General features: G+C 41.0%; 2 protein-coding genes across 2 annotated transcripts; both read left to right on the forward strand.

Moving 5' to 3' along the window:
* On the forward strand, window positions 1–4,036 carry LOC122980522 (fer-1-like protein 4). Its single transcript, XM_044348597.1, has 6 exons — window positions 1–5; window positions 333–614; window positions 1,071–1,251; window positions 1,430–1,628; window positions 2,642–2,721; window positions 3,842–4,036. Exons 1-6 carry the CDS (start codon window positions 1–3, stop codon window positions 4,034–4,036), a joined length of 942 nt encoding a protein of 313 aa, XP_044204532.1.
* On the forward strand, window positions 3,761–24,706 carry fer1l4 (fer-1 like family member 4). The gene is made up of 34 exons (XM_044350257.1): window positions 3,761–3,967; window positions 4,166–4,235; window positions 4,605–4,708; window positions 5,414–5,522; window positions 5,935–6,163; window positions 7,146–7,278; window positions 7,797–7,897; window positions 8,030–8,117; window positions 8,221–8,337; window positions 8,434–8,586; window positions 8,895–9,087; window positions 9,312–9,436; window positions 10,365–10,499; window positions 10,604–10,777; window positions 11,995–12,105; window positions 12,222–12,383; window positions 12,518–12,692; window positions 13,256–13,368; window positions 13,462–13,578; window positions 14,580–14,622; window positions 14,881–14,981; window positions 15,302–15,436; window positions 15,528–15,650; window positions 15,949–16,076; window positions 16,177–16,347; window positions 17,241–17,395; window positions 18,261–18,442; window positions 18,554–18,639; window positions 18,971–19,069; window positions 20,247–20,364; window positions 21,248–21,371; window positions 22,032–22,336; window positions 22,475–22,575; window positions 24,016–24,706. The coding sequence occupies exons 2-34, from the start codon at window positions 4,166–4,168 to the stop codon at window positions 24,194–24,196; spliced, it is 4,461 nt and encodes a 1,486-aa protein (XP_044206192.1). The 5' UTR covers window positions 3,761–3,967; the 3' UTR covers window positions 24,197–24,706.
* Window positions 24,707–25,233: the final 527 nt, after the last annotated feature.

Genomic DNA, 25,233 nt, shown 5'->3' on the forward strand with positions numbered 1-25,233 from the left:
ATGAGGTACAGCAGAGTGGAGACAACAATAGAGTACAGTAGAATACAGCACAGTAAAATACAAAACAGCTGTTTACCTCGTCTCCTCTCCACTTTCAGAACTTCCAGTTTGAGTTTCAGGAGACTCCAGGGATCCTCTTTGATAAAGTCATAGAGATAAAGGTCAGTTCCACTGTTTTCCTCTTTGTTTGTTTTTCCACATCTGTTTCTACTGCTGTTTCCATGGTGAGAGACCTGGGCGTGGCCAAAGTGAACACCTGTTATGTAACTTCCTCTCAGGTGTTCCACAGGCGGACTCTCGCCTTCCTGATGACCCACATCGGAACCTTTAAGATTGACATCTCCACTGTGTACAACCAGCCAGGTACCAGTGCTGCACACACTGAAGTACTCTGATCAAACTCACTCGCCATACTCACTGACCTCTAACCTCTCTGCTTCTCCAGACCACCGCTTCTACCAGAAATGGGCTCCTCTCACCGACCCAGCAGACACCAGGTCAGGGATCAAGGGTTACGTCAAGGCCAGCCTCAGTGTGATAATGAAGGGAGATGCTATGAGCATGCCCAGTCTGCAACCGCCGTCCTCGTCTGGAGCCAGTGAGGACATCGAAAAGTCAGTAATATCGTAACATTAATCTCTATTATCATCACATAAGATTTTCAAAAACACAACACAGCACTAAGCAAAGGGCAAAAAACAAAAACAGATGTGTATTTTTGTGAAATGAAGTTTATAAAGTTCCCAGTTTACATCAATATTAAACAGCAATGTCATCACATGTCAGGTATGATGTGTCAACTTTATCTCATTACTAATGTCACTCTTCAATTTAAAGTTAAAGCTTTTCAGTTGGTTCAGTCCACATCAGGGTTTAAATATTTATTGACAATAATCTCTATGTAAGAACTAATTTGGATGGCTTTTAAATTTAACTCTTAAATTTAGTGATACATAAACCTCTATTTAATAAACATTACAACCTATTTAATAAATCTTACAACCTAAGTTTGAACATTTGAAGAGTTGGTGTGACCTGTGTCAGGTTCTGATGTTGTGTTTTTCTTGCAGGAATCTGCTGCTTCCACGTGGTATGGCTTCTGAGCGTCCATGGGCTCGGTTCCGCATCCGGATCTACAAGGCCGAGGGTCTGCCCACCATGGACGCAGGGCTAATGGCCAAAATGTCAAAGGTCACTGATCGAACAGTCTTCATTGACCCTTACGTACAGGTGACCTTCGCTGGACAACAGGTACACAGACACTATATTTACATGTGTCATTATTGTGTTATTACCACAGCACAGGGCTTTCCCATCACAAGAACTTTCTTGGAATTTCCAGGAGGGGGTGGTGGTCAAAAATGTCTAACAGTCTTTTTGATACTACCTGTGTGTGTGTGTGTGTGTGTGTGTGTGTATGTGCGTGCAGGGTGAGACGTCAGTAGCCAGTGCCACTAGCTGTCCAGTTTGGAATGAAGAGATCTCCTTCATTGAGCAGTTTCCTCCTCTGGCCCAGCGAATCAGAGTCCAGATCCTTGATGATGCCAAGATGGGAGACATCGCCCTGGCAACGCACTTCTTGGACCTGCAGCAAATTTCTGATCCCACCCGGAATGGTACGACCTGCAGTTTACACACGCTACATGATACAATACAGTATTTTTTTTCTTACTTTTATGGTACTGAATGTTGATGAATGACCAGAAAATCAAATCTCACCTGCAGAGAGAACCAGATCGGTATCTGAAAAAGGCTTATATCAGAGGCAGGTCTTTATGTCTAATGTCCCAGTTTGATCATATTTTAGTAAGAATGTTTAATGATCTGCTCCCGTTTAAAGTCCAGATGAAACGACATTTCAAGAGGGATCGAACAGGAGAGACAGGCAGGACATGACATTGGGAGGAATTTGATTTGAACACATCATAATGACTTTTAGCTGATTGATGGGTGGATGTCATGATATTATTGGTTCAAATGGGTTGGTTCAAGCCTATATAAGCACAAGTCATATTTTGATTTACAGGAAGAAAACATGATTGGATTTTGATAGAATATAGAATACAAAGAAATTGATTTTTTTAAAATTTGTTTGCATATATTGTTAAATAGGTCCACAGTATGACTGGGGATATGATCTAAAAGGGTTAAAAAGGCATTTTTCATTTCATCTCGACTTCAATTTGCTGTAGATGCTGTTTGCTGTTAATGCAAAAATTGTTATGACTAATGAATTCCAGTCACTTCTACTTTGCTGTTTAAAAAGAACAATCCTCAATGAAATGCAACATTTGCTGCACAAATATTAAAAGCCTTTTAGTGGCTCAAAAGGAAAAAAGATCCCTCCCTTTCCTTGTAGGCTTTTAATATGAAACATCTGCATGAAATGTTGAGTGTAATTGACAGCCATCGAAAAAATGGCAAAGTAGAAGCAGCTGGATTCAGTGAGTGAGAGCTATGTTAGTGATATTTGAGAGTGATGAGTATGATCCTGGTATGATGTGTGTACATTGTGTTTAATTCACACTGAGCCTTTAATAGAAACCAGCCTTTATTTGTTTATTCCAGACTCTTCCATTATTTGAATACCAACTTTTATGTGGGAATTTACAGTAACAGAGAAATATCTGTCTGTCTGCAGGGTTTAACCCCACTTTTGGTCCATCTTGGGTTAATCTGTATGGTTCTCCTCAGAACTCCACCCTCGGAGACGTCCACCAGGTAAACCAGACACAACCAAACCAAACCTGAGAGCTAAAGTAGTAGTTAAAGTCCCCCTCGGCTCAAAAATATGTTTATCTTCTTGTTTCTACAGTTGGATGTTTGAGCCTCACTGTGCAGAATGATGTTTGTGCAGAGTTTGACACTAGAAGGCCACACATTCAAAGTTTCTCTGTGATCACTCAAAACCAGATTTTAAGGGGGTGGTCTTACGAATACGATGTGGAAACATGAAGCCTCCAGTGTACATACACTGAGAACAGACTTTACAGTGAAGTAGGAGACATCTCATGTCCAGCAGTTCAACTTTCGAAGTGAACAATATTTGCATATTCATAGTTCCCTAAATTTTTAATGAGGGAGAAAAAGTAGATTCATTTTATGTATTTTAACAAGATAACTGAACTGTTTTTGTGGAAAAAAACATATTAGGCACACATTATTATTCAAACTGGAGTCTTTTATATACAGTACCAGTCAAAAGTTTGGACACACCTTCCCATTAATTTAAATGAGAAAGTGTGTCCAAAGTTTAGGTTGGTACTGTACATCTTAAACCATGTCTTGAGGGGATCTTTCTTGCTGAGAGTTACAAGATGAAGTCTTGTTGTCACCGTTGCCAGGCAACCAATGGAGACTCCAGGATGTTAATGCACCTGAACAAGAAATAGTCCTGCACATAACCTCCCATAAAACCAAATTTTTAAACTTTGGTTTTTGTATGGATAGAGACATAACGTGCCAATTAGTGAGCTTTAAAGGTGCTGGTAGATCGATTTTTACTGGACAGACATGAGAGTAGTATCAATCCTCTCATCTAACTCTTGGCAAGAAAGCAAATAAAAGCATTTTCCAAATTGTCGAACAATCCCTTTAATGTCCAGACCTCTTGTGGAAACATCACTAGTGAAAACTGGATCAGCCATATGTCATATCTAATGTCATTTGTACTTCTTTGACAGGTTCCACTCATAGCACTGCCTGTATCTCTAGCCTTTAGTGCCCTTTTCAATCATATACCTATGTTTAAATATCTGCAGCTCTCTGTTGTTTTAGGCTGTGCATAATTAAAACAGACTAAACTGAATAATCCAGACTAACCTACCTCTCTCTTCTACAGGCTTTGAACCAGGGTCTGGGTGAAGGGATCTTCTACCGCGGTCGGATACTTCTCGCTCTCTGTGTGGAGGTTTACTCTTCTCCCTCTGCCGTCAGCGCGGACACAGGCTCTGTTGCCCTGGGAAAGGTACTTTTCCTCCTACTTCCAGAGCAACACATCAGTTTTATCTGCATCTATTTCCTGTTGCACATTTAATTGGAGACAGGAAAAATAAATAAAATCTTGTTTGCCCTTAATGATACTCACCTGATGTCTGCATCACCCGGTCAAATCTGACCTCACTGACTCTTATGTGACTCTCATTCTTGTGTCTTTGTCCCAAAGATGAAAGGAGCGCTGGGGAAGCTGGGACTGAGGAAGAAGAGGGGCAGCAAGAAGAAAGAGAAGAAGGAAGGTCAGCAGAAATGAGAAACTAAACATTAAGGGGGAGGGTGCACCAGTTTAATGTTTCACAAGAGTTCCACAAGACAAGACATCCAAGAAATCCTGCTTCCAACAGACTCCAAAGCTGTCTGATTCACATGTGCCTCATTTATTGACTCAAGATAAGACAGCAAACAAGGGGATTTCCCAATGGCTGTCGTCTAAAGGAGTTGTAGAATAATTAAGTGCAGAATAAAAGAATCCTGTATGCAGAAACAGTCAATGCCAGTGTTGTTCATAATATTACACTTTAGACTACCTTTCTTGGGACTTCTTGCTTAGAGAACTTTGCTTTTATTTGTAGTTTATTCATTGATTTGTTTACTTGTTGTTGCCGTAGTGACTCCAGCTGCCACCGGACTGACCGACGACTCAGGGGAGGCAGGAGTTGAGGTACCAGAGGCGGTTACTGTGGAAACCGAGGAGATCCACCCACTCCCTGAGGTCAGTGTCGTCACCACCAACACCATTTTTAACAAACTGTGTTGTGTCTGCAATATCTAATCTTTCAAAGTAACATTTTTTTTTTTTAAATTTCTATTTAAACTGAATGTTTGCTATTGAAGATTTATCCTGTATGGGGTTCCTCCTGTCTTGTCTTCCTTGCCTTCCTTTCTTTTTACTGTATTGTTCCCTTCCTTTTGTACTTTTTTTTGCTGATTTGTTGAGTTTACTCATTTTTTCCAATTCTGCGTCTCTTCTCTTCTTTCCCTTCAATATGTTTGTATTCAAAGAGAAGAACTGATGTTAAAAGATCGATTCTTTTACTTTTGAACTCTGAACTATCAGCGTTCTATCAGCGGAGAGCAGAGGAATATTAAATGTTTGTTTTAAATGCTTTTCAACATGTAGGTTTGTCAGGTAATCACAAAAATTGTAATGTAAATGTATGTAATGTAAATGTATAATTGAGTATCATCTGCATAGCAGTGATAAGAAATACCTTTAAAACTACTTATTATCCACCCAAGTCAGAGAAATATTTAATATAAGGCAAAATAAGATAAGACCCAGGACAGAACTTTGGGGAACCCCACGAGACACAAGAGTTGCAGATGAGGAGGTGTTTCAGGTAGCAAAGAGAGAGTGAGATTGATCTCCTGCAACTCTGGTCCTGACAGTTTTTCAATCTTCTTTTTTTGTCCTCAGGGTTTCGTGGGAGAGAAACAGGAGTTTCTGCTGTTTGCGTCTCTGTTTGAAGTTACCATGATGGATCCATCTGTAGGAACCAAACCAATAAGCTTTGAACTCTCCATAGGTAAAAAGTTTACTCTGTGTCCTGGATATGAGAACTGTTGGCTGACATACACATCTGTGCTGAGGCTGCAGTAGTAGTAGTATTAGTATTAAACTAGCTGTACTGTTGTAGTGCCTACTGTAGCTAATATCGCATTTGTGTTGTGGCATTGTATTACATATCTTATATTTGTTTCTTTTTTAAGCACAGCTAGACACCCCTTAAAAATCTTTTTTTTTGCCGACAACTTGCTGGGGTGGGGACTAGGATTACTTTTGATTAAAAATCAGTCCCACCTGCTTTGGCTTGGGCCAGCACTTGATGCTTTATGCCTCTGCTGAGCCAGACCATTTTCGCTACCTCTGGTTTTAATGTATAATTTTATTTCAAACATTTAACTCCAGAGATCCATCAGCTGTTCTGTTTCCTACAGGGAATTATGGGAAGGCGGTAGAGGTTCGGAGATCCAAAAAGAGTCAGAGCCGGGAGGATCTGAGGAGTAGCAAGGAGGAGCTGAGGAGGAGTAGGGAGGATCTTACCGAGGAGGAGCAAGGTCTGCTGGAGTCGGAGGAGGAGCTGGACAGAGAGGAGGTGCAGAGTCCCGAACCTGAGAAAAGATCTGTTTCTGCCGCCATGAGACCCCAGCCCACTGAGTATGACAGGTAAATACTACATACACAGGTAACTACTGTACTGAAACAGGTAACTACTATACAGTCCATCCATCTATTTTCTGCTGCTTCTCCCAGTGCAGGTTGCAGTGGCAGCAGGACAAAAATAGTAGCCTAGACATCCTTCTCCCTAGTCACATCTTCCCACCACTCCTGGGTGATCTCAAAACATTCCCAGGCCAGATTAGTGTGTAAACTGCCAGATGAGTGTGTTATGGGTCTACCTCGGGGGCAGCTTGCCATGCCAAACTTTATAACTAACTTTGTGGCATCTACAAGGGAGATGATAAGATTGCATCTGAGTTCTTAAAACCTGCCTCCTCCACATAAGGCCTCTTTGGAAGATTTAGGTGTTCCTCGAAGTTTTCCTTCTCCTGCTCAACAATATCCCTAGTCAAGGTCAGCAGTCGCCCTGCCTCTCCTTCCTGAGTTGTTGGACTGTTTGCTAGAACGTCTTTGGGGCAACGGAAAGTCCTCCTGTACAGCCTCCAAACTCAAGCTTTTGCTTCTGCAACTACCAATGTTGATGTTGTGTCTTAGCAGCAGCCTCCATAATGGAAGCTTTGAACATGACCCTCCTAGTTTCCATGTCCTCAACCACTCATGGAGTACAGGAAAAAGTCCTATGGATGTGGGAGTTGATGACCTCATGGACAGTGGCCTCAAACAAAGGGTGAGGGGAGGGAAGCTCCCAGGCCAGGCTCCAGGAGGATCCTGAAAATCCTGATTCATAAAGGTTCTTGAATCACTCTTAGTCTGGCCTCTCACCAGATGCCAATTTGCCTTTAGAGACTCAACCAGGAGGTATTGTCCCCGACAGCATAGCTCCCAGGGTGACAAGAACAAGCACACTCCTCCATCATGATAAGATTGCGATTCCTGGAGGTGCAATTACTGCACAAACACCGCCTACTTCTTGTTTGTCTGCTTGACTGTCTCTCTGTGTCTCATTACCTGTCTGTCTGTCTCTCAGGTCATTCCAGTGTATTCCTCTCCAGGCCCCTGCAGTGAAAACCAAGCCTTGTTTGTTTATCTGGAGTCAGTTTGAAGATCACAGCTTTCGTCTCTATCAGGCTAACTGGCTCACCAAGATGGCTGACAGGCTGGTGAGAGTCAAGTGATCTTTAACCTGCATTTATTAACATATAGAGAAGAATGACATGATGTGTATTGTCATGACATCACGTCCGGTCAAATTCCACCGGTAATTTCACTGGTGAAAAAATGAGTGTGCTGGAGTTTACTTTCCATATTCTAAGACAAATCAGCATTCACTATTAAAACCGTTGTGACAATTACTTTGTGAGCATACAAAAACACTACAGCTCCCATGAAAACGTACCAGCGCAGCATTGCAACTTTATTTCGTCTCTTCTGTCTAAAAACGTCTACACTGCTTGGTCCTCTCTGTCCTGCTGTTATTTTAAACATGTTTGAGCTATCTGTAACCCCTCAACTATCCCATGGTCTCTGTGCATCTGTCAGGCCATGTTGTTTAACCTGCGATGGTCTAGGGCTTATGGGAAATGCTGTCAAAGGCTGTGAAATAACATTTCGGCTCTCTATGCCTATAAACTGTAAAAACATGTCTTGTGCTCTCCTCTGCTCTCTACTCCTCTTTTAGGAAATTGGTCTTGATGAGGTGGAACGTCTCCTGAGGAGGCCAAGGAGTAACGTGAAGGCGCGTCTGGTGGAGTTGCTCCTGGAGCTGGTGGCCTCCTGCAAGTCAGTGTCACTCTCCAGAAAATTTGATCGAAACAGTTTTGATTTGATTTGTCCCCATGCCTGTCTCTCTGTCTTTCCTTCTAATTTTCTTTCCCTGTTCCCCTGTCTGTCCTCCCATCTGTCTCTCTGCAGACAGTTCAGTCTTTTCTCAGACAGAAGGTCTCAGTCTCGTCCCAACAACCTGGACGCCCGCAGGAGAGAGTTCATCAAGAAGAATTTGGTGAGTTTGTTCTGACTTGTCTGTCCTTTTGAATGTCTGTCTGTCTACCTGTCACTATCTGCTATCTGCCTGTCTGTCTGACTGAGTATCTGTCTGTCTCCAGGTCCTGGTGGCCAGACAGGCAGTGAGGGCCAGGCGGAGGATCACCAGGCGGACGGCCAAACAGCGGCTGATTGATATCAGGAAACTCCTGAAGAAACTCCGCCTACTGGGTAAAGAGGTCAGAAGTCATAGACAGGTCACCACAAACACCTCAAATGTTGCAGTATGAATGTCTGAGGTCTGACACCCTCTCCCACACACCTCCTCTCTCCAGCCCCAGAATACCATCCCGGATACGTTTCTATGGTTACTGAGTGGAAGCAAGCGATTGGCTTACGTGAGGATCCCCGCCTACTCCATCCTGTTCTCAATGGTAGAGGACCAGAGGGGGCGGGACTGTGGCCGAGTCACAACCCTCTATATGAAGGTAACTGTGCTGTTTCTAAAATCACTGGTGATGCTCACCGTTCTGTCTCTGCAATCATAAATGGCACTCGCTGTTTGCCATTCTGTCTCTAAGATCATTGATGACATTCATAGTTTGCCATTCCATCGCTAAAATCATAGTCATCACCAGTATTACACTCACTGTTCTCTCTCTAAAATGGCCAATGACATTAGCCTTTTCGCCATTCCCCTCTGTGTCTAAAATCATCGATGACGCTCACTGTTCACTCATTGTTTGCCATTCTGTCTCTACAATTGTTGATGTCTGATGACTGTCTGTCCTTCCAGTCTCCAGGATGTGCAGCAAGTGAGATCTTTGCGAAGTTGGAGGTCTACTTGTGGCTCGGACTGGCCAAGTACAGTAAAGAGGCCATCACTTCCCTTCCAGAGGAGTTCATACCCGTCTATGAGGAGGAGGAAGGGCAGAGGAGGCCAGTCGCTGTGGGGATGAGGAAGCTTCCTGTCAGTCTGTCCTGCCAGGGTGAGTCAGCTGACCTCATCCAGCAGGGGGCGTGGGCTTCTCCACAGGATGATTGCTCAGGACTTCATGTCCTTTTTTAGAATAAATGGAGAAAAGTTTGTGCTTCGAAATAACAGCCCAGTGATTCATTTTATTTTGACTTGTCAAACATGAAGCTTTAGCTGAACTCAGCAATGAACCTGTCCTGGTCAGATGAAGGTAGACGTCTCTCTCTGTCTCTGCAGACAGCAGGTACTTCCAGCTACGATGTCACCTGTACCAGGGGCGTGGCTTGATAGCTGCTGATGACGACGGCCTATCAGATCCCTTCGCCAAGGTCTTGTTCTCTACACAGTGCCAAGTCACCAGGGTAGGTACAACTGTCCCACATGGTTGAAAGGTTATAACTGTCCATTCAGTGAATCAGCATATTGATTTCAAATTCTGACAATCAATAGTACAAATCACTTTTTCAAAATAAGACAATTGTGATTGCTGCCGAGATTGAAATATGAGGTAATGAGTGTTACAGCTGGGGTGAAGGACTTTTGTCTCCTCCTTCTGGCAGTGAGTGTAATTTCAAAAACACTGTCGACACTTGCTTACATCATAGACTCCACCTTAGCCTACTCTTTTGCTACTGTTGTGGCTGTAAAAGGATAAATTGTTTTCAGCGTCAGCATCAGAATTTGATCCATTCGGTCAGATAACATTTGGAAAGTCTAGAGGAGCCACACGAATAAATTATTTTGTCACCACCGACACCAGATTTAAAAACTTAAAAAGATTTATCCGACGGTGATAGGCTTAATCAGCATTGTGTGAACTCGTTTGGCAAGGGCTTGAATGTAATAGACGTTCATTTATATGTGAAAGTTCTGCACTGCAGGTTTAAGGATGACATTAAACACAAAAGATAATAGTTCTTCTAGATCTCACTGTACATTTACTTTTGACAAATAGTCTGAAGTCTTCAGAACAGCAGAATATGTCTCTTTTACAGTAAAATTTAGCTTGTTTTTTATCTTGTGGATGAAGAAACAACCACTCAATCAGAAAGAAGGACTAACTATGACCGTAGCATAAATTTAAGCTTATTTAAATCAGTACTTCATACACATCATCAGCTTTATTTTCTCCTCTGGAGCCACAAACGACATAAATGTTTTCACAGGCTGAGTAGTACTAACAATGACCAGTAAACTGAACTTTATGTGTAAAAATGGTGGAGTGCTCCTTTAACACATGCATTCTTACACATATTCTGTGTGTGTGTGTCTATGTGTGTGTGTGTTCAGGTGTTGTCTGACACTCTCTCTCCGGCCTGGTGTGAGTCTTTGTTGTTCGACAGAGTTCTGCTGGAGGGAACAAGGGAGGATCTCCAACAAGATCCGCCCCTCATCATCATCAACTTCTATGACTACGACGCCATGGTAACACTGACGCTCTTCTTCTTATCCTCCACATTCTGAAGCTGTATCTGCACATTCAGGAAGTGATATCATAACAGCCCATGTGTGTGATTATGTGTGTGCAGGGCAGCCCGAAGCCTCTGGGTCGGGCATTTGCCGAGCCGGAGTTGAAAACCGTGGAGCAGTTATACCAGAAGCCCCGCCTCCGTTTCTATGACATCAGCATGGGGAGCATGCCTGCTGGCGAGCTTTTGGCTGCCTTTGAACTTATCGAGCTAGACTACTCTGGGTTCGGAGAGGTGACACCAGTCAATCAATCAGTCAATCGATCTGTGTCTCTCTGTTTGTACCTCTATTGGAAAATCAGTAATTAAGCACAATTCCGAATTAAAGGATAAATCTGGTTCATTACATTACTTCTTTTAGTAGTTTTATCCCTCATATATATCAGTAATAATAACATTGTACTCACAATGCAAGTCAGCAGTTTAGATATGGGGACATGTGACATCACTAAAAGGAAATCTGACAGGTCAAGATCAAATCAAGATCAGGGGTATCCTACCAGGAGAGGATCGAGCCTGGTAACAGCTCAGTCATAGGCCCTGTCTCCCTTTCCTTTTATACTTACATAGCTTCTCTTACCATGTTGATGACCTTCTCTTTCCCCCATTTGAAACTCTGGTGGAGGTACGCATTGTAAGAAGGGACACAGAGACGTAGAGCTTGTTGTCATCTGGGAAACAAATACCTTGTTAACAGATGATAGAGCCTAATGGCAGCATGCACAGACAGAAAAGTATGGGACCAAGGACTGAACCTTGAGGCACACCACACAAAATATTTTCTCTTTCCGAACAGAACTTCCCAAGTGAGACAAAGTGGTCCCAACTCATTAGGTCAGACCTAAACCAGAGTGGGACTGTGACAGAGAGCCCACCCTTCCAGTCTCTAACTAAAGAGATCATGATCAATTGTATTGAATGCAGCTCTGAGGTCGAAGAGCACCAGAATATAGATATTTTTGGTATCCAAATTTACTCTATCATTCACCACTTTGAGGAGAGCTGAGCTATGTTCAACACAGAAGAATTTAAGCATATTTCTCAAAATCATCAAGTTTGAAATTGGCGTAAATTTATTCTTGTTCCTGGCATCTACATAAATTACCTTTCTTCAGAGGAAACTGGACCAAATTAGTTTTGAAAGGTCACTGGAAAACAGCCAGTTTGTAGGGAGAGGTTGTTGCTAATTCCTCTTACTCTGCCCTCTACCTCTGGAGCTAGTCCAAAATCTTGCTGCCATTGGGCAACATTTTTATAGTGATGTCACCATTTTCCCAAATCTCAGCTATTAACTTGGTTGAGTACAATGTTATTATTATTGATATAAATAATGGACAAAAAATTAAATCAATGTCGTAACAACCCAGACTTATCCTTTAACAAAAGCACCAAAAAAAGTGTGCATGAATTATTTCTAGATAGTGATCTAAACAATCACTCCCTCTCTGCAGCCCGGTCTCCCCAACAGTGTGGAACCTCAGGAGCTGACCTACCTGGAGGAGGAGAGATATTACATCATCCCAGAAGGAGTCCGACCTGTTCTGAGGACCTTCAGGATTGAGGTGACATACACACTCACTCAAACAAACTGTCTGTTTGTAGTATTGCAGATACTTTTTAAGGACACCATGTTGTTGGATCTGTAAAGTATCCTGTGTGTTTCTCTGTGTGTGTTCAGGTGCTGTTCTGGGGTCTGCGGGACCTGAAGCGGGTGCAGCTGTTTGAGGTGGAGCGCCCCCTGGTGAGGGTGGAGTGTGCAGGACGACAACTGGATTCTGAAGAGATCGAGAACTACCAGACTAACCCTAACTTCAAAGAGCTTGTCCGTTACCTTGATGTGGTCAGTTGCTGCCATTATAATGGTCACTAATATGTCTAGCTCAAAAAACATGCAGCTTTTTTTCCCGTCTTTATCCATCGCATACATACAGAATAGGAACACCGCTAACATTTCCCTGTTTCCTTTTCGCTCAGGAGCTGCCGGAACAAGCCTACCTCCACCCTCCTCTGACGTTGTTTGTGGTGGAGCGTCGGGCATTTGGTCGGGTCGCTCTGGTTGGGTCCCATGTGGTCCAGAGCCTCATGGACTATGCCCCTCCTGAGCTGGGGGAGGAGCCAGAGGAGGAAGAGGAAGAGCCTAAACCAAAAGGTAACAACTACAAAATAAGTAATGGAAGTAATATTCACAGTAGTAGTGTCTACTACATAGTTAGAGTTACTTGTTTAGAGTACATTTTTGTAACATTCAAACAGGTACTATAGATATGTATAATGTATAATACACCATATGTAATATATTACAATTGACCATTTGTTCCACCCCCGAGTTACTACTATTAATTCGTGAATTGATTATTTTGCCATTCAGCCAGAGGTTTGAAGAAAGCGATGAAGAAGATATGCCTCCTATAATGTCAGTTACTGATTCAAGCCGGATTCAAGGCAGCCAGGAAGCACTCCACAATCATGGATGCATTAAGAGAATATAATACATGATGGTTTTGGATACAGTAATGGTTATGTTTTATGTTAAAATGGTTATTTTTTTTAGGGCTGAATTGATCCAAAATTGATCTAAATCCAAAGGTGAATTGATTAAAATCTCATTATTTCCAACAAGTTCTACAAAGATCAACCAACGTCACCCCGCCGTCAGCAGCACAGCAACAGTTTGAAGCTATGAGCTTTAAGTTTCTCTGTGTGTCTCTCCAGCGAAGCAGAGTCAGATGAACATCAACCCTCTGACGTCAGTGAAGAATATCAAACTCACCAGCCTGTCAATCGCACAAACAAAGATTCCTATCAACCCCATCAAGCTGGTTAATGTGCGTATGTTCATCTCCTCCTCTTTCTCCTCTGGATTAACTTCTTAGACAAACTCAAATTCCTGATTGACATGAATAAACTCGCCCCCTCAGGATCCTTTGAAGAAGCTGATGACAACGGGGGAAGAGCTGGAGGAGGAGGCGCCAGAGAAGGAGGAGCTGGACTGGTGGTCCAAATACTATGCTTCACTGGAAGAGATGGACAGACAGGTGAAACACTGATGTACCTGTCTATCTGTCTGTCAACCAGTCTGTCTGAATAAATGTGTTAGACGTTCAAGCTGAAATAAAAGCTGAACAAAGAAAATGCATCAATATATGTCAAGGATAAATTAAAGAGATGATTGTAGGATCACTTCACAGATTTTACACATGAAGATCAGTATACTGTCTTGTTTGTCACTGGAGGAGAAAATAATTGTGACATCATGGCAATATCATAAGGGTATTTCACTTTGGGCTCGGAGACTACAAATTTATAACAGAAAGCAGGACAAACTGGACGTGTGGAGCTTTCAAGATGTAGGTGTTCACCAGTAAGATCGGGCCCAATGAAAGATGTGATCCAGTTACATTATGGGAAGTGTATGATGGTAGGGCCTAAAAATCTGGATATATCTCAACCTCTGCTCCTTCGATTTTGACCATTATTTCTTAATTTGTTTCTCATAAATCCAACAAATGCTAAATTCCTCAAGTATGCTTTTACATTCTGATTTAAATCATTTGGTTGGAAATTGGAAACACACAAACAGAAACAAAGACACAAATAAATTAAGTAAGAAATTAAAGAAGGAAATAAACAATGCCAAGGATTAATTTTATTCAAATTAGAAACAAAACAGCCAGTGTGATTAGATGACTCCAGTTGACCAGACTTTTTTTGGAAGTCACAAGATCTTTATCCCATAATTACAATTAATTCTCTCTATTAAATAAGTTATAATTATGAGGAAAGATTTTTTTTCTATCTTGAATGCAACAGGCCTCAGTAGTTTCCCTTGTTTTAGGAATTTTCTAAAAATGAGTACATGAAACAAGACAAAACACAACAGAACATCTGAAACAAAATCAAGAAAATGTCATTTCATGCCGTGAATGAACAAGTTGTGAAGTTACATACTGTATTTCAGGTTTAAACAAGAGAATAACTCCAGTAATAAATCAATAAGTTTTTTAGTCAACATGTGTGATGTGTTGACTGTCTGCAGGCTGCTGAGGAGGAGGAGAAGATGGAGGAACAAGCAGAGACAGGTACAGTTTAACTCCTACTGTGTTATTTCAGCCATAAAAATGTGCATGTTGTCATATTTGTCTATTTAATACAAATATGAAATTATTTAAACAGTAAATAGAAACACATACATATATTTCTACTAGATGCTGCTGTGCAACTATGATTCTATTGAAGAGAAAAACCCCAGTTTCTCTCCACACATTTAAGATAAACATACCACAAAATGAAATATTGATACAAAAAAAAAAGTTGATAAAGTTTTCTTTTTTACTCAGATGGGGGGAATCTGACCATGGCGAACATCGAAGAGGAGGAGGAAGAAATCGTGGTGGTGGAGATTGAGCCTCCCAAACGCAAGAAGATTGCCACACTAAAGGTATGAGGTCATCGTGGTTGACAGTTTACACTTCAGTCTGTCAGTCCAGGCTGAAGCAGCAGAAGAGCACTGAATTATATATGTTGTGTGTCTCTGGTAGCTATGAATGGAAAGAGAATTCTCACCATCTCTGCTGGTTTGGTCTCAGATACTAGGAACCATAAAGACCCATAAAGACTTTTAACTTCCATAATTTTACTGAGAGTGTGAATCATGATGCTGACAGACAAGTAGAACCGATGTGGTGTAACGTTTTTACACCACATTTGTTTAAAGATTGTTTTTAATTTCTGCCTCTGTGTGTGTTTGTGTGTGTTCAGCTGTATGGAGGTGATTTGGAGTCAGAGTTCAGTCAGTTTCAGGACTGGCTGCAGATCTTCCCGCTGCACAAAGGCAGAGCAAGTGGGGAGGATGACGAGGAGGATGACGAAGAGAGACTGATGGGCAAATACAAGGTACTGTGGGTGGAGAGCTGTCAATCTGTCCGTCTGTCTGTTACTGTGCTGAGAAGTGTTCATTATTCTATCCTCTCTGTCTCTGTCTCAGGGCTCCTTCCTGGTTTATCCGATTGATTCAGGAGATGATGAAGAAAACATCAAGTGTCAGATCACCAATGGGATCCCCAAAAACTCACCCCTCAAAGTCTTGGTGCGAGTCTACATCGTCAAGGTACCTGACTCGCTGTCCATCCACACCCTGTCTTTGTGTCTTACTCACTTGAGCTGTCTTAACATCTTACAGTGACTTTACACTTTTGTTGCATTCAAGGAAGCTCATCTGAGAAATGAGAGTTGGCTGCTAAACAGCAACCATCTTAATGCAAGAAACAACCAAATTCATATTCTCCCTTTCACAATTTCCCTGCTTACAGTTGCATTATGTTGGGTTTAAATTTGTTTGTATTCTATAATTTGTCTCTACTTTGAGTTCTACTGTCTGTTCTAGTGTCTTTGTTTGTGTCCCGCAGGCCACCACTCTGGCTCCCACGGACCCAAATGGCAAAGCCGACCCATACCTGGTGGTCCGAGTCGGGCAGCAGACTCTGGACACCAAAGAGCGATACATCCCCAAACAACTCAACCCCACGTTTGGAGAGTCAGTACCTGTCTGTCTACCTGTTCCTGTCCAACAGTCTCTGTCTGTCACTCTGTATGTCTCTCTGACAGTTGATATATTAGACACTTTTGTCTTTCAGGGTGTTTGAACTCACAGTGTCTTTCCCGCTGGAGACAGAGCTGGTTGTCAAGGTGATGGACCATGATCTTGTGGGGTCTGATGATGTCATTGGTGAGACACGGGTTGACCTGGAGAACCGGTTCTATAGCCGTCACAGAGCCTGCTGCGGTCTGCCGATTTACTACGACACGTTAGTACCACAATTACATCACATTAGACCCACAACTATGATATGTTAGTACCAGAACTATGACATGTCAGTATCAAAACTATAACATCTTGGTACGAGAACTACAACATGTTAGTACCAGAACTATGACATGTTAGTACCAAAAATATGACATGTTAGTGCCAGAACTACAACATGTTAATGCCAGAACTATGACATGTTAGTACGAGAACTATAACATGTTAGTACCAGAACTATGACATATTAGTACCAGAACTATGACATATCAGTACCAGAACTATGACATGTTAGTTCCAGAACTATGACATGTTAGTACCAAAACTATAACATCTTGGTATGAGAACTACAACATGTTAGTACCAGAACTATGACATATCAGTACCAGAACTATGACATGTTAGTACCAGAACTATGACATGTTAGTACCAGAACTATGACATATTAGTACCAAAACTATGACATGTCAGTACCAAAACTATAACATCTTAGTACCAGAAGTACAATATGTTTGTACCAGAACTATGACATGTTAGTGCCAGAACTATGACATATCAGTACCAGAACTATGACATGTTAGTATCAGAACTATGACATGTTAGTGCCAGAACTATGACATGTTAGTATCAAAACTAAAACACATTAGTATCAGAAATTGGACATGATAGTAGAAGTACTATGACATGTTAGAACCAATATTAGGACACTTAAGTACCAAATCGAAGAAACATTAGTACCAGTACTATGATGTGTTAGTGTCACTATCAGACACACTAGTACCACTACAACACATCGGTACTAGGGTTACCATATTAGTACCAGAACTAGGCCTACCATATGTACTATGTAATATGTACTATGCTTATCTGTCTGTGTTGCTGTCTCTTTCTTTCCAGTGACGGCTACAATATGTGGCGTGATGTGAAGAAGCCGTCGGCCATCCTGGCTGAGCTCTGCAAGAGGAACGGCATCTCATCTCCAGAGTACAGAACATCTGAGGTCAAAGTTCTCAACAAGATCTTCAAGATCCCACCAGACGCAGTACCTGAAGGTATGACAGACAAGGAGACAGACAGGTAGAGAGACAGGTAGATCTAGCCAGACCTTAGTCATTAAAGGGACATATCACGCTCTCTGTGATTTTCTGTTATATTGACATTGTTATAACGTTGAATGTCTATGTTAAACATGGTCAAAGTTCAAAAGATGAACGTATGCAAAATGCTCCCTGCATGTCAAAAGCTGGGGCTTCAGTCTGCTCCGAACGCTCCGTTTGCAGTATTATCTCTACATCCTCCTCGTGTGATCAGATTATTTGTGCATGTCCACAAATGCCCGTCCATTTTGTGGCCTTTGTTGTTAAGGTTGCTCTATGGGTTGTTTATATCTACTTGCACATTTTGGATCAGATTTGGGCTTTCCATTTCAAGTAGAGGACAAGAAAAAGAAGTGAATTGCTACTAGCTCATGCTGAGGGGCAGCTTCTAGAAGCTGACCAATTGAATAGAATGGGCTCCTTGGGAAGTGGGCCTGTATAAGATAAATAAGGAGTTTTTTGAACTGTAATTCATGCAGAAATATTCCAGTAGAGCTCCAGAATGAAAATATAGACCTGAAAATGTGCACGATACGTCCCCTTTAAGTAAGAGATTGTATCTTATGAGGAGTCCTGATGTATAAAAATAATATGCAAGTTGGAAGTGAACAAACCATAATCGTCCCTCTGTGGACACATACAGACAATATCATGTGCCAGTACTAGTATTGCTACTACCACTTATTCTAATAATATGCCACAACCACTACTTGACTCTACTAATACTGCTTCGCAGCTGTATCAGCTCCTACAAGACTAGCAGCAGTAACAGTATTAACAGCTGTAACAGCAGTGTTGTTGTTGTTGTTGTTGTTGTCAGAGCTGATGAAGAAGAACCAGCGTTCTCCAGAAGAGGAGGAACAGATAGAGGAGCATGCAGCCCTGAGTGTGCTGCGGCGTTGGGGGGAGATGAACGAGTTCCTCCCTGGAGCCATTGATCTTGTCCCAGAGCATGTGGAGATTCGGTCCCTGCTGAACCAGGACAAACTTGGACTGCCACAGGTAACCACGACACAAACAACAACTACAGTAAACACAGTCACAACATCAGTAACGACAACATACTGCTGGTATTACTGAATGTCATCAGCAGTGTGTGTGTGCATGTTGCAGGGTCATCTTCATATGTGGGTGGACATGTTTCCCACTGATATCCCGGCTCCGCCCCCTGTTGACATCAAGCCCCGCCTGCCAGTACAGTAGGTCAACACACAGTCGAGTACAGTAGAACAGAATAGAATAAAGAAGCTGTGTCCAATATCACTCCTTCATTCAGCAAGTTGAGATTTCACAGTAATTGATCATTGTAATTTTTCGTCATCATGTTCAGATCTATAAAATGTGATGCATTATATTGTGAGATTGTTACAGAAAGAAGTGCACGTGCCATTGACATAGTATAGTGTAATTTTCAATAAAATGGGGGGTAAAGAAAATACACTATATAGTAAACTGGAAGTGATTTCAGAAACAGCAAGAGTTTTTTTTCTTGACAATATGTAACCTTTGCTGTTGTTTCCATGGCGATAGGTATGAGCTGCGTGTGATCATCTGGAACACGGATGATGTGTTTCTGGACGATGTCAACCCTTTCACTGGCACCCCGTCGTCCGACATCTACGTTAAAGGGTCAGATTCATACACAGACAGACGTATCATCTCTTTACAGGCTTCTTTGTGTTCTACTATACTTTATTCACAAGATACAAGATAAATGAACAATATTAATTTGAGAGTTTTACCTCCACAGGACTCTAAAAACTATGAAAATAAAACAATCTAAGGAGAGAACATCACTCTTAAGTTGAAGGGGTCACAGGTGACTGTTGGCTAAGCCCCTCCCCTGAATAGAAATTGTCCAATCATAGCTTAGCAACCATAATTAGGCACAGCAGGCCTGTTAGTATTTTGGTTTCCTTGGAGCTCTAGTGAGAGAGAAACTCTGTATACAAAGAGTAAGGAGTCTTTTTTTGTCTTTCCAAAACTAAAAACACAAGACCTAAAGTATAAGGAAAGGATAAACAGTGTGTTTATCTGCTCTAATGTAGTCAGTTGCCAGTCCTGGATAATACTGCATCAGAGTTTGGGCTACAGTTAGCATCTCTTTCCTGCTCTTTATTTGATTTGGGAAACACTCCAGCAACCCCAGCCAACTTTACCTGAGGTTATGTTTGCCAAACACTGTTGGTTAGTCCTCATCCTCAAACCCTTTTCTCCCTACGATGTTAAAGATGAAAACATACTGTTTTAAGTATGTAAGCTAAGCACTAAACAGGGTTATGTCAGGATGAAATAACAGTCTGATCTTAAATTTTTCTTATCATACTTATAATCACAGAACTATCTAGCTCTACACTTTAATACAAGAACAGTACTGATCCTTAATTTCCATGTCTTCTATACTGATCATCAACTGGTTAGGATGCTGACTTTTTACCTGGAACCTGTTAGCTTTAGCTTAGCATGATCCTTTTACAAGGTTCTTGTTTCAAAATGGTTCAGCTGAAAACAGTCAGCAAAAGATATTGTTTTCAACCAACTCAGTTAGCCACATAAAATCTGCCAATGACAGCTGACTTTTTAGCAAAATCAACAGCTGACTAGAAGTGAGAAGCTGCTTTTGTCTGAAATGAAGGATCCATTGTTACAAAATAATGCAAAAGTGGTAATTAATCTGTCAGCATTATCATTTTTAAACTGCATAAGCGCCGTGTTAGAACGAAAAGCTTGACAGGTGTAGAAACAGTAACTATGGGGTTCAGGTCTTAGTGATTGGTCACTTAAATATTTTATGTTCTCTGTGCAGATGGATAAAAGGACTGGAAGGAGACAAACAGGAAACTGACGTCCACTTCAACTCTCTGACCGGAGAAGGAAACTTCAACTGGAGATTTGTGTTCCGCTTTGACTACCTTCCTACTGAGGTACACACATACACACATTTTGGAAACATCTGGACCTGCTGATGGCACAACGAATGATTAGTTTCCTCCTTGATTAACCTGTCCATTACTTTTATGATTAACTGATTAATTGTTAAGTCTGTTAATGTACATCATAGTCTTCAGTTGTCTTTTTTTGTTCAACCAACAGTCCAAAACCCAAAAATATTCAGTTTACAATTACATAGAAAAGTAGGACTGCAACTGACCATAATTTCCATTATCAATTATTCTGTCAATTAATTGATGAGTTGTTTAGTCAATAACATGTAAGTTATCACTGTTTCCCAAAGCCAAGGTGCAACCTTAAATGTCCCAACCAACAGTCCACAACCCAAAGATATTTAGTTTACTATCATATAAGACTAAAGAAACCAGAAAATATTCACATTTGAGAAACTGGAATTAGAGAATTCGGACATTTTTTTCTTAAAAAGGATTAATCGATATCAAAATAGTTGGCGATTAATCTAATAGTTTACAACTAATCGTTTAATCAACTAATCGTTGCAGCTCTAGAGAAAAGAAGCAAATCCTCACATTGGAGAAACTGAAACCAGAGAATGGTTGGAGTGTTTGATTGACTAATGATTAACCACTTAACTAAGGCGCCAAAATTCTCAAAATACAAAAACTGAATAAATTTTTTGTTCAACCAATGAATGAATTGACCAATTTCATCAGCATTTTTCCATTGTGCACAACAAATATCAATACTTAATCCAATTTCCAGTAAATGTTCTGGTCCCCTGAGGATGATCCAATGATCTTTCCTCTAGCACCACCTTGAAGAAAAACTTTGCATTTTTTTAATCAGCCTGGTTGTGAGTTAGTGGAAATAAATCTCCTCCTCTTCCTCCTGTAGAAAGAGGTGGTGTATAAGAAGAAGGAGTCCATCTTCTCTCTGGAGGAATCAGAGTTTCGACAACCGTGCGTTCTGACGCTGCAGGTTTGGGACTACGACCGCATTGCTGCCAACGACTTCCTGGGTGAGACAGAGATAGACAGGACTATATAAGACTGTAAATTCTCAAATATTTTCAGATATTTACCTTTAGTGTAACAGACTTATATGAAACACTATAATTTGTTATATTTTCGAAAGAAGCCTTCCTGTTTTCTGATCATTTTTATATCTGTCATGTCATACTCACCTCTCTGCTCGAAACGCCTCTTTTCTAAGAGAAATAATACTTTCATTCACTAATAATTCTAGTTGATTCAACTTTGCTGTTTTTTCAATCGTTGTTGAGCTACTGTCAATGAACCTCAACACTTCCTGCAGATGTTTCTCATTAAAAGCAGCTCAGAGAGCATAATGCCTTCTCTTCTTGGTGGAGTTTTAATGTGAAACATCTGCAGTGTTGCATTTTATTGACAGTAGCTTAACAGCGATAAAAAACAGCAAAGTAGAAGCTACTGGAAATAATTAATGAGTGATATTATTTGGATATTAGTTAATTTGAGAATGTTTGTTGTTATAATCCACAAACCTCACTGTCAATAATTTTAATTGAACTACTTTCTATTTTTTACTGAAGAAAACACTTAAATATTGTTTTTGAAAGAGATGTTACCATTGAATGTTTTTACTGTAATTTCTCAACGCTGAGAGCAGCACAAACTAAGACTTGTTCCTCTTCTTCCAGGCTCCATTGAGCTTCGTCTCAATGACATGGTGCGACCGGCAAAGTCGTCTGGTAAGGCTACGATTCAGATGGCGATGGATCGGGCCGGCCCTCGAATCTCCATCTTTCGCTCCAAGAAGATGAAGGGCTGGTGGCCGCTGACCCGCCTGAAGACTGCCGAGGACTTTGAGAAGGAGGAGAAGGAGAAGGAGGAGGCTAAGAAGAAAGGCAAGAAGAAGAAGAAGAAGACCAAAGACAGGAGGGCGAAGATGAGGCCGGAGGACATCCAGTTCACTGACAGCGGTGGCAACACTTACCTGCTAATGGTACAAGAAAAGAGCAATATACTCTGACTTCCACAGGCAAAACGCAGTAAATGCTGCACATATTTAGTCAGAATTGAATTATCTGAAACTGAAACTGAACGTGTGTGTGTGTGTGTGTGTGTATGTGTGTGTGTGAAGGGGAAAGTGGAGGTGGAGCTTCAGCTGGTGACATTAGAGCAGGCGGAGGCCAACCCTGTGGGACGGGCCCGGAAGGAGCCGGAGCCTCTGGACAAACCAAAGTACGACACACTCACACACTCACACACACACACACACGCACACACACACACACACACACACACACACACACACACACACACTGTTAGACTCAGTCCAGGTGTAAACAAGTGTGTTGATGCCATCAATCATGACATATAATTCTCCAAATTACAGCCATACTGGCATTAGAGGAATAGTCTACAAATTGATAAGCAGTTGTTTGTTGATAGTAAACCTGAATGTATAACAGTTAAATGTTCAAACCTACAAGGGTCAGTTTTGGGCCTAAACTTTTAATTTTATATATTCACAATATTCGGGAGGCATTAAAAATGTTGCAGTTTGTTTTTCTGCAGATTGCATTTTTGGAGATGATTTAAAGATACTTTTAGTGGTTTAATGTAAATACATCATCATTAAATTTGAGCAGAACCAAATTTATAGTCTTTGAGAATCGAACAAAATATAAAGAAGTCACAACATCTATAGAGAGTTCATGGTGAAAGATTGTGCAACATCAATTTTGGGGTGTAATTATAGACCATAAGCTTTTCTGGAAACTCCACAGAGCTCATATAACAACAAATGTGTCCAAAAGTATCATAATTTGGAACAAGTGTATTTTAGATCATAAAACACCTCACATGTGTTTTTCACTTATTTTATACGGTGGCCCTAAAAACTGAACACAACTTCAGACAACACATGCACAGCTTTCAGAAAAACATGCATGAGAAAACACAAACCAATACACAAACAAGATGCAGATACAGAACAAACAACCAAATACATGGTGATTGAATCATTTTTGCCCAATAGGTTTTGGTAAGAAACTAGTGGGAAAACCAAAATGCACTATAGAATAGCACTTACCAAATATCAACCAAACACAAAACAAAAAGGGACCAAGGACTAGGAATTTGCTGTACCTCCAAAAGGAAATGAAAACTCAACTATGATACTACCCAGATTGGTAATTAACCAAGTAGGCAAACTGTTAAGGCCAGACCCCCATCATCACAGGAGGTAGCAAAAACAAAAACAGGCCAAATTACCACAAAGGCTAAATATCGTACGAAAACAGTTCATGTGATCCTGAACAAGCCCCTAATTTGTCACAACTCGTTTCAAGGCTGGAAAAAGGACCAGACCACACATGGGTTGTGACTAAAAATAGGTTTATTTTACATAACTAGAAGAGAAATTACACTAAAGGTTAACTAATCACAACAAAACCAAGCAGGGTTCAAGCCAGGGGAGAGAGGGCAAGTGGCCGACTGCCACCAGTTTATATAGAGCAGTCAGTCAGTCCAGGTGAGCTGAATCTTCCTGATGACCCACATCCGCCCACCAGGCTCCTGCAGGGAGAGGACATGGAGTCTGTCCAGAGAGTGTTGCCACAAAGTAAAGAATGGATAATGAATGAAACTGGTGTAAACTGTCTTGTTTTGTCCTTCCAGTCGTCCCACCACCAGCTTCAACTGGTTCGTCAACCCCTTGAAGACCTTCATCTACCTCATCTGGAAGAAGTACAAGAAGTACATCATCGCTCTGGTCATCCTCGCCATCCTCACGCTCTTCCTCGCCCTCATCATTTACACGCTACCGCAGCAAATCTCCTCCCTCATCGTCAAAGGATGAAGAAACCTGCGGGTGCGGGGTGTCATCATCACCTCCTGCTGGATGTCTCAGACTGTCTCAGGTTTCTGATCCTGAACTTGAGCTTACGACTAGCTGAGGTCATATTTACTCCAACACGAGCTGGCTGATGAGAGGAATAATCAGGGATCATCCACAGAGGAAAATACTGGACGCCTATCACTGCATATTTATGTCACATATTAATATAGTGCAATATAAAAAACATTTCCTAAACATAAACATTGTATACAAGTCTAATTTTGTTGATTGAATATAGTTGTAGTGGCAAATTTTTATTTTTAAGTAAATAAGTAAGTAAAATAAATAAGTAAATGTATATTTTTGTTTAATTTTGCACTGACTCCGAACTGAAGTTGATATTCTATTTGTACTATCATATATATTCTCTTTGTATTATTTGTACCAGTTTCATTCTTTCTTTTTTTTTTTTTCAACTTAATGATCAATCTGAATGTTAGCTGCTGTTTCTGAGAAAATAAATGAATAAATGTTAATATGAATAAGAGACAGTGATTCTGACAGTCAGTTTGGAGGCAGTAAACAGACTGTAAAAAACATTTAGTGAAATTATTGTTTTAACTTAATTGGATCATTTTCCATCACTAATCACCGTACAGTTATACTTGTACCTGCATTAACTGATTTTTCAGCCACCTTTGGGCAGCAGAAACAAGTTTTGAACACAATATGATATATCATCACCTTTTAAGTTGATTTGTTGGACGTATTAGCAAACAGTTGCTTATTTACACATCCAGCAGTTATGGAGCAATATTATCATTTGGAGTCGTGTTTCTGTCCACCTGGTGAATTTAAGTCCAATAGTCACTCTCTTTTAGCTCTGTTTTTGGTCTCCACCAACTCCTGAGGGAAATATCTGGCTCTTTAGCTGCTAAATGCTCCACTATGTTCACTAGCTAGTTGCTAACTGTGTCTGTTTGCCCTTTGGTGCTGAGCAGGTAGTGTACAGAGGGTTTTTAGAGCTTTTTCTTTGAAAACAGGCTGAAAACGACACT

This window comes from Thunnus albacares, chromosome 4, assembly GCF_914725855.1.
Source record: "Thunnus albacares chromosome 4, fThuAlb1.1, whole genome shotgun sequence".
Classification (NCBI taxonomy): domain Eukaryota; kingdom Metazoa; phylum Chordata; class Actinopteri; order Scombriformes; family Scombridae; genus Thunnus; species Thunnus albacares.

Bases quoted from the DNA above. Each gene is read 5' to 3' on its own strand.
- LOC122980522 (XM_044348597.1), top strand. The intron at 615-1,070 runs GTCAGTAATATC...TTTTTCTTGCAG, and splicing joins GCCAGTGAGGACATCGAAAA to GAATCTGCTGCTTCCACGTG. The intron at 2,722-3,841 runs GTAAACCAGACA...TCTCTTCTACAG, and splicing joins CCCTCGGAGACGTCCACCAG to GCTTTGAACCAGGGTCTGGG.
- fer1l4 (XM_044350257.1), top strand. From the start codon at position 4,166: ATGAAAGGAGCGCTGGGGAAGCTGGGACTGAGGAAGAAGAGGGGCAGC. The intron at 12,693-13,255 runs GTAACAACTACA...GTGTCTCTCCAG, and splicing joins GGAAGAGCCTAAACCAAAAG to CGAAGCAGAGTCAGATGAAC. The intron at 14,623-14,880 runs GTACAGTTTAAC...TTTTTTACTCAG, and splicing joins GGAGGAACAAGCAGAGACAG to ATGGGGGGAATCTGACCATG.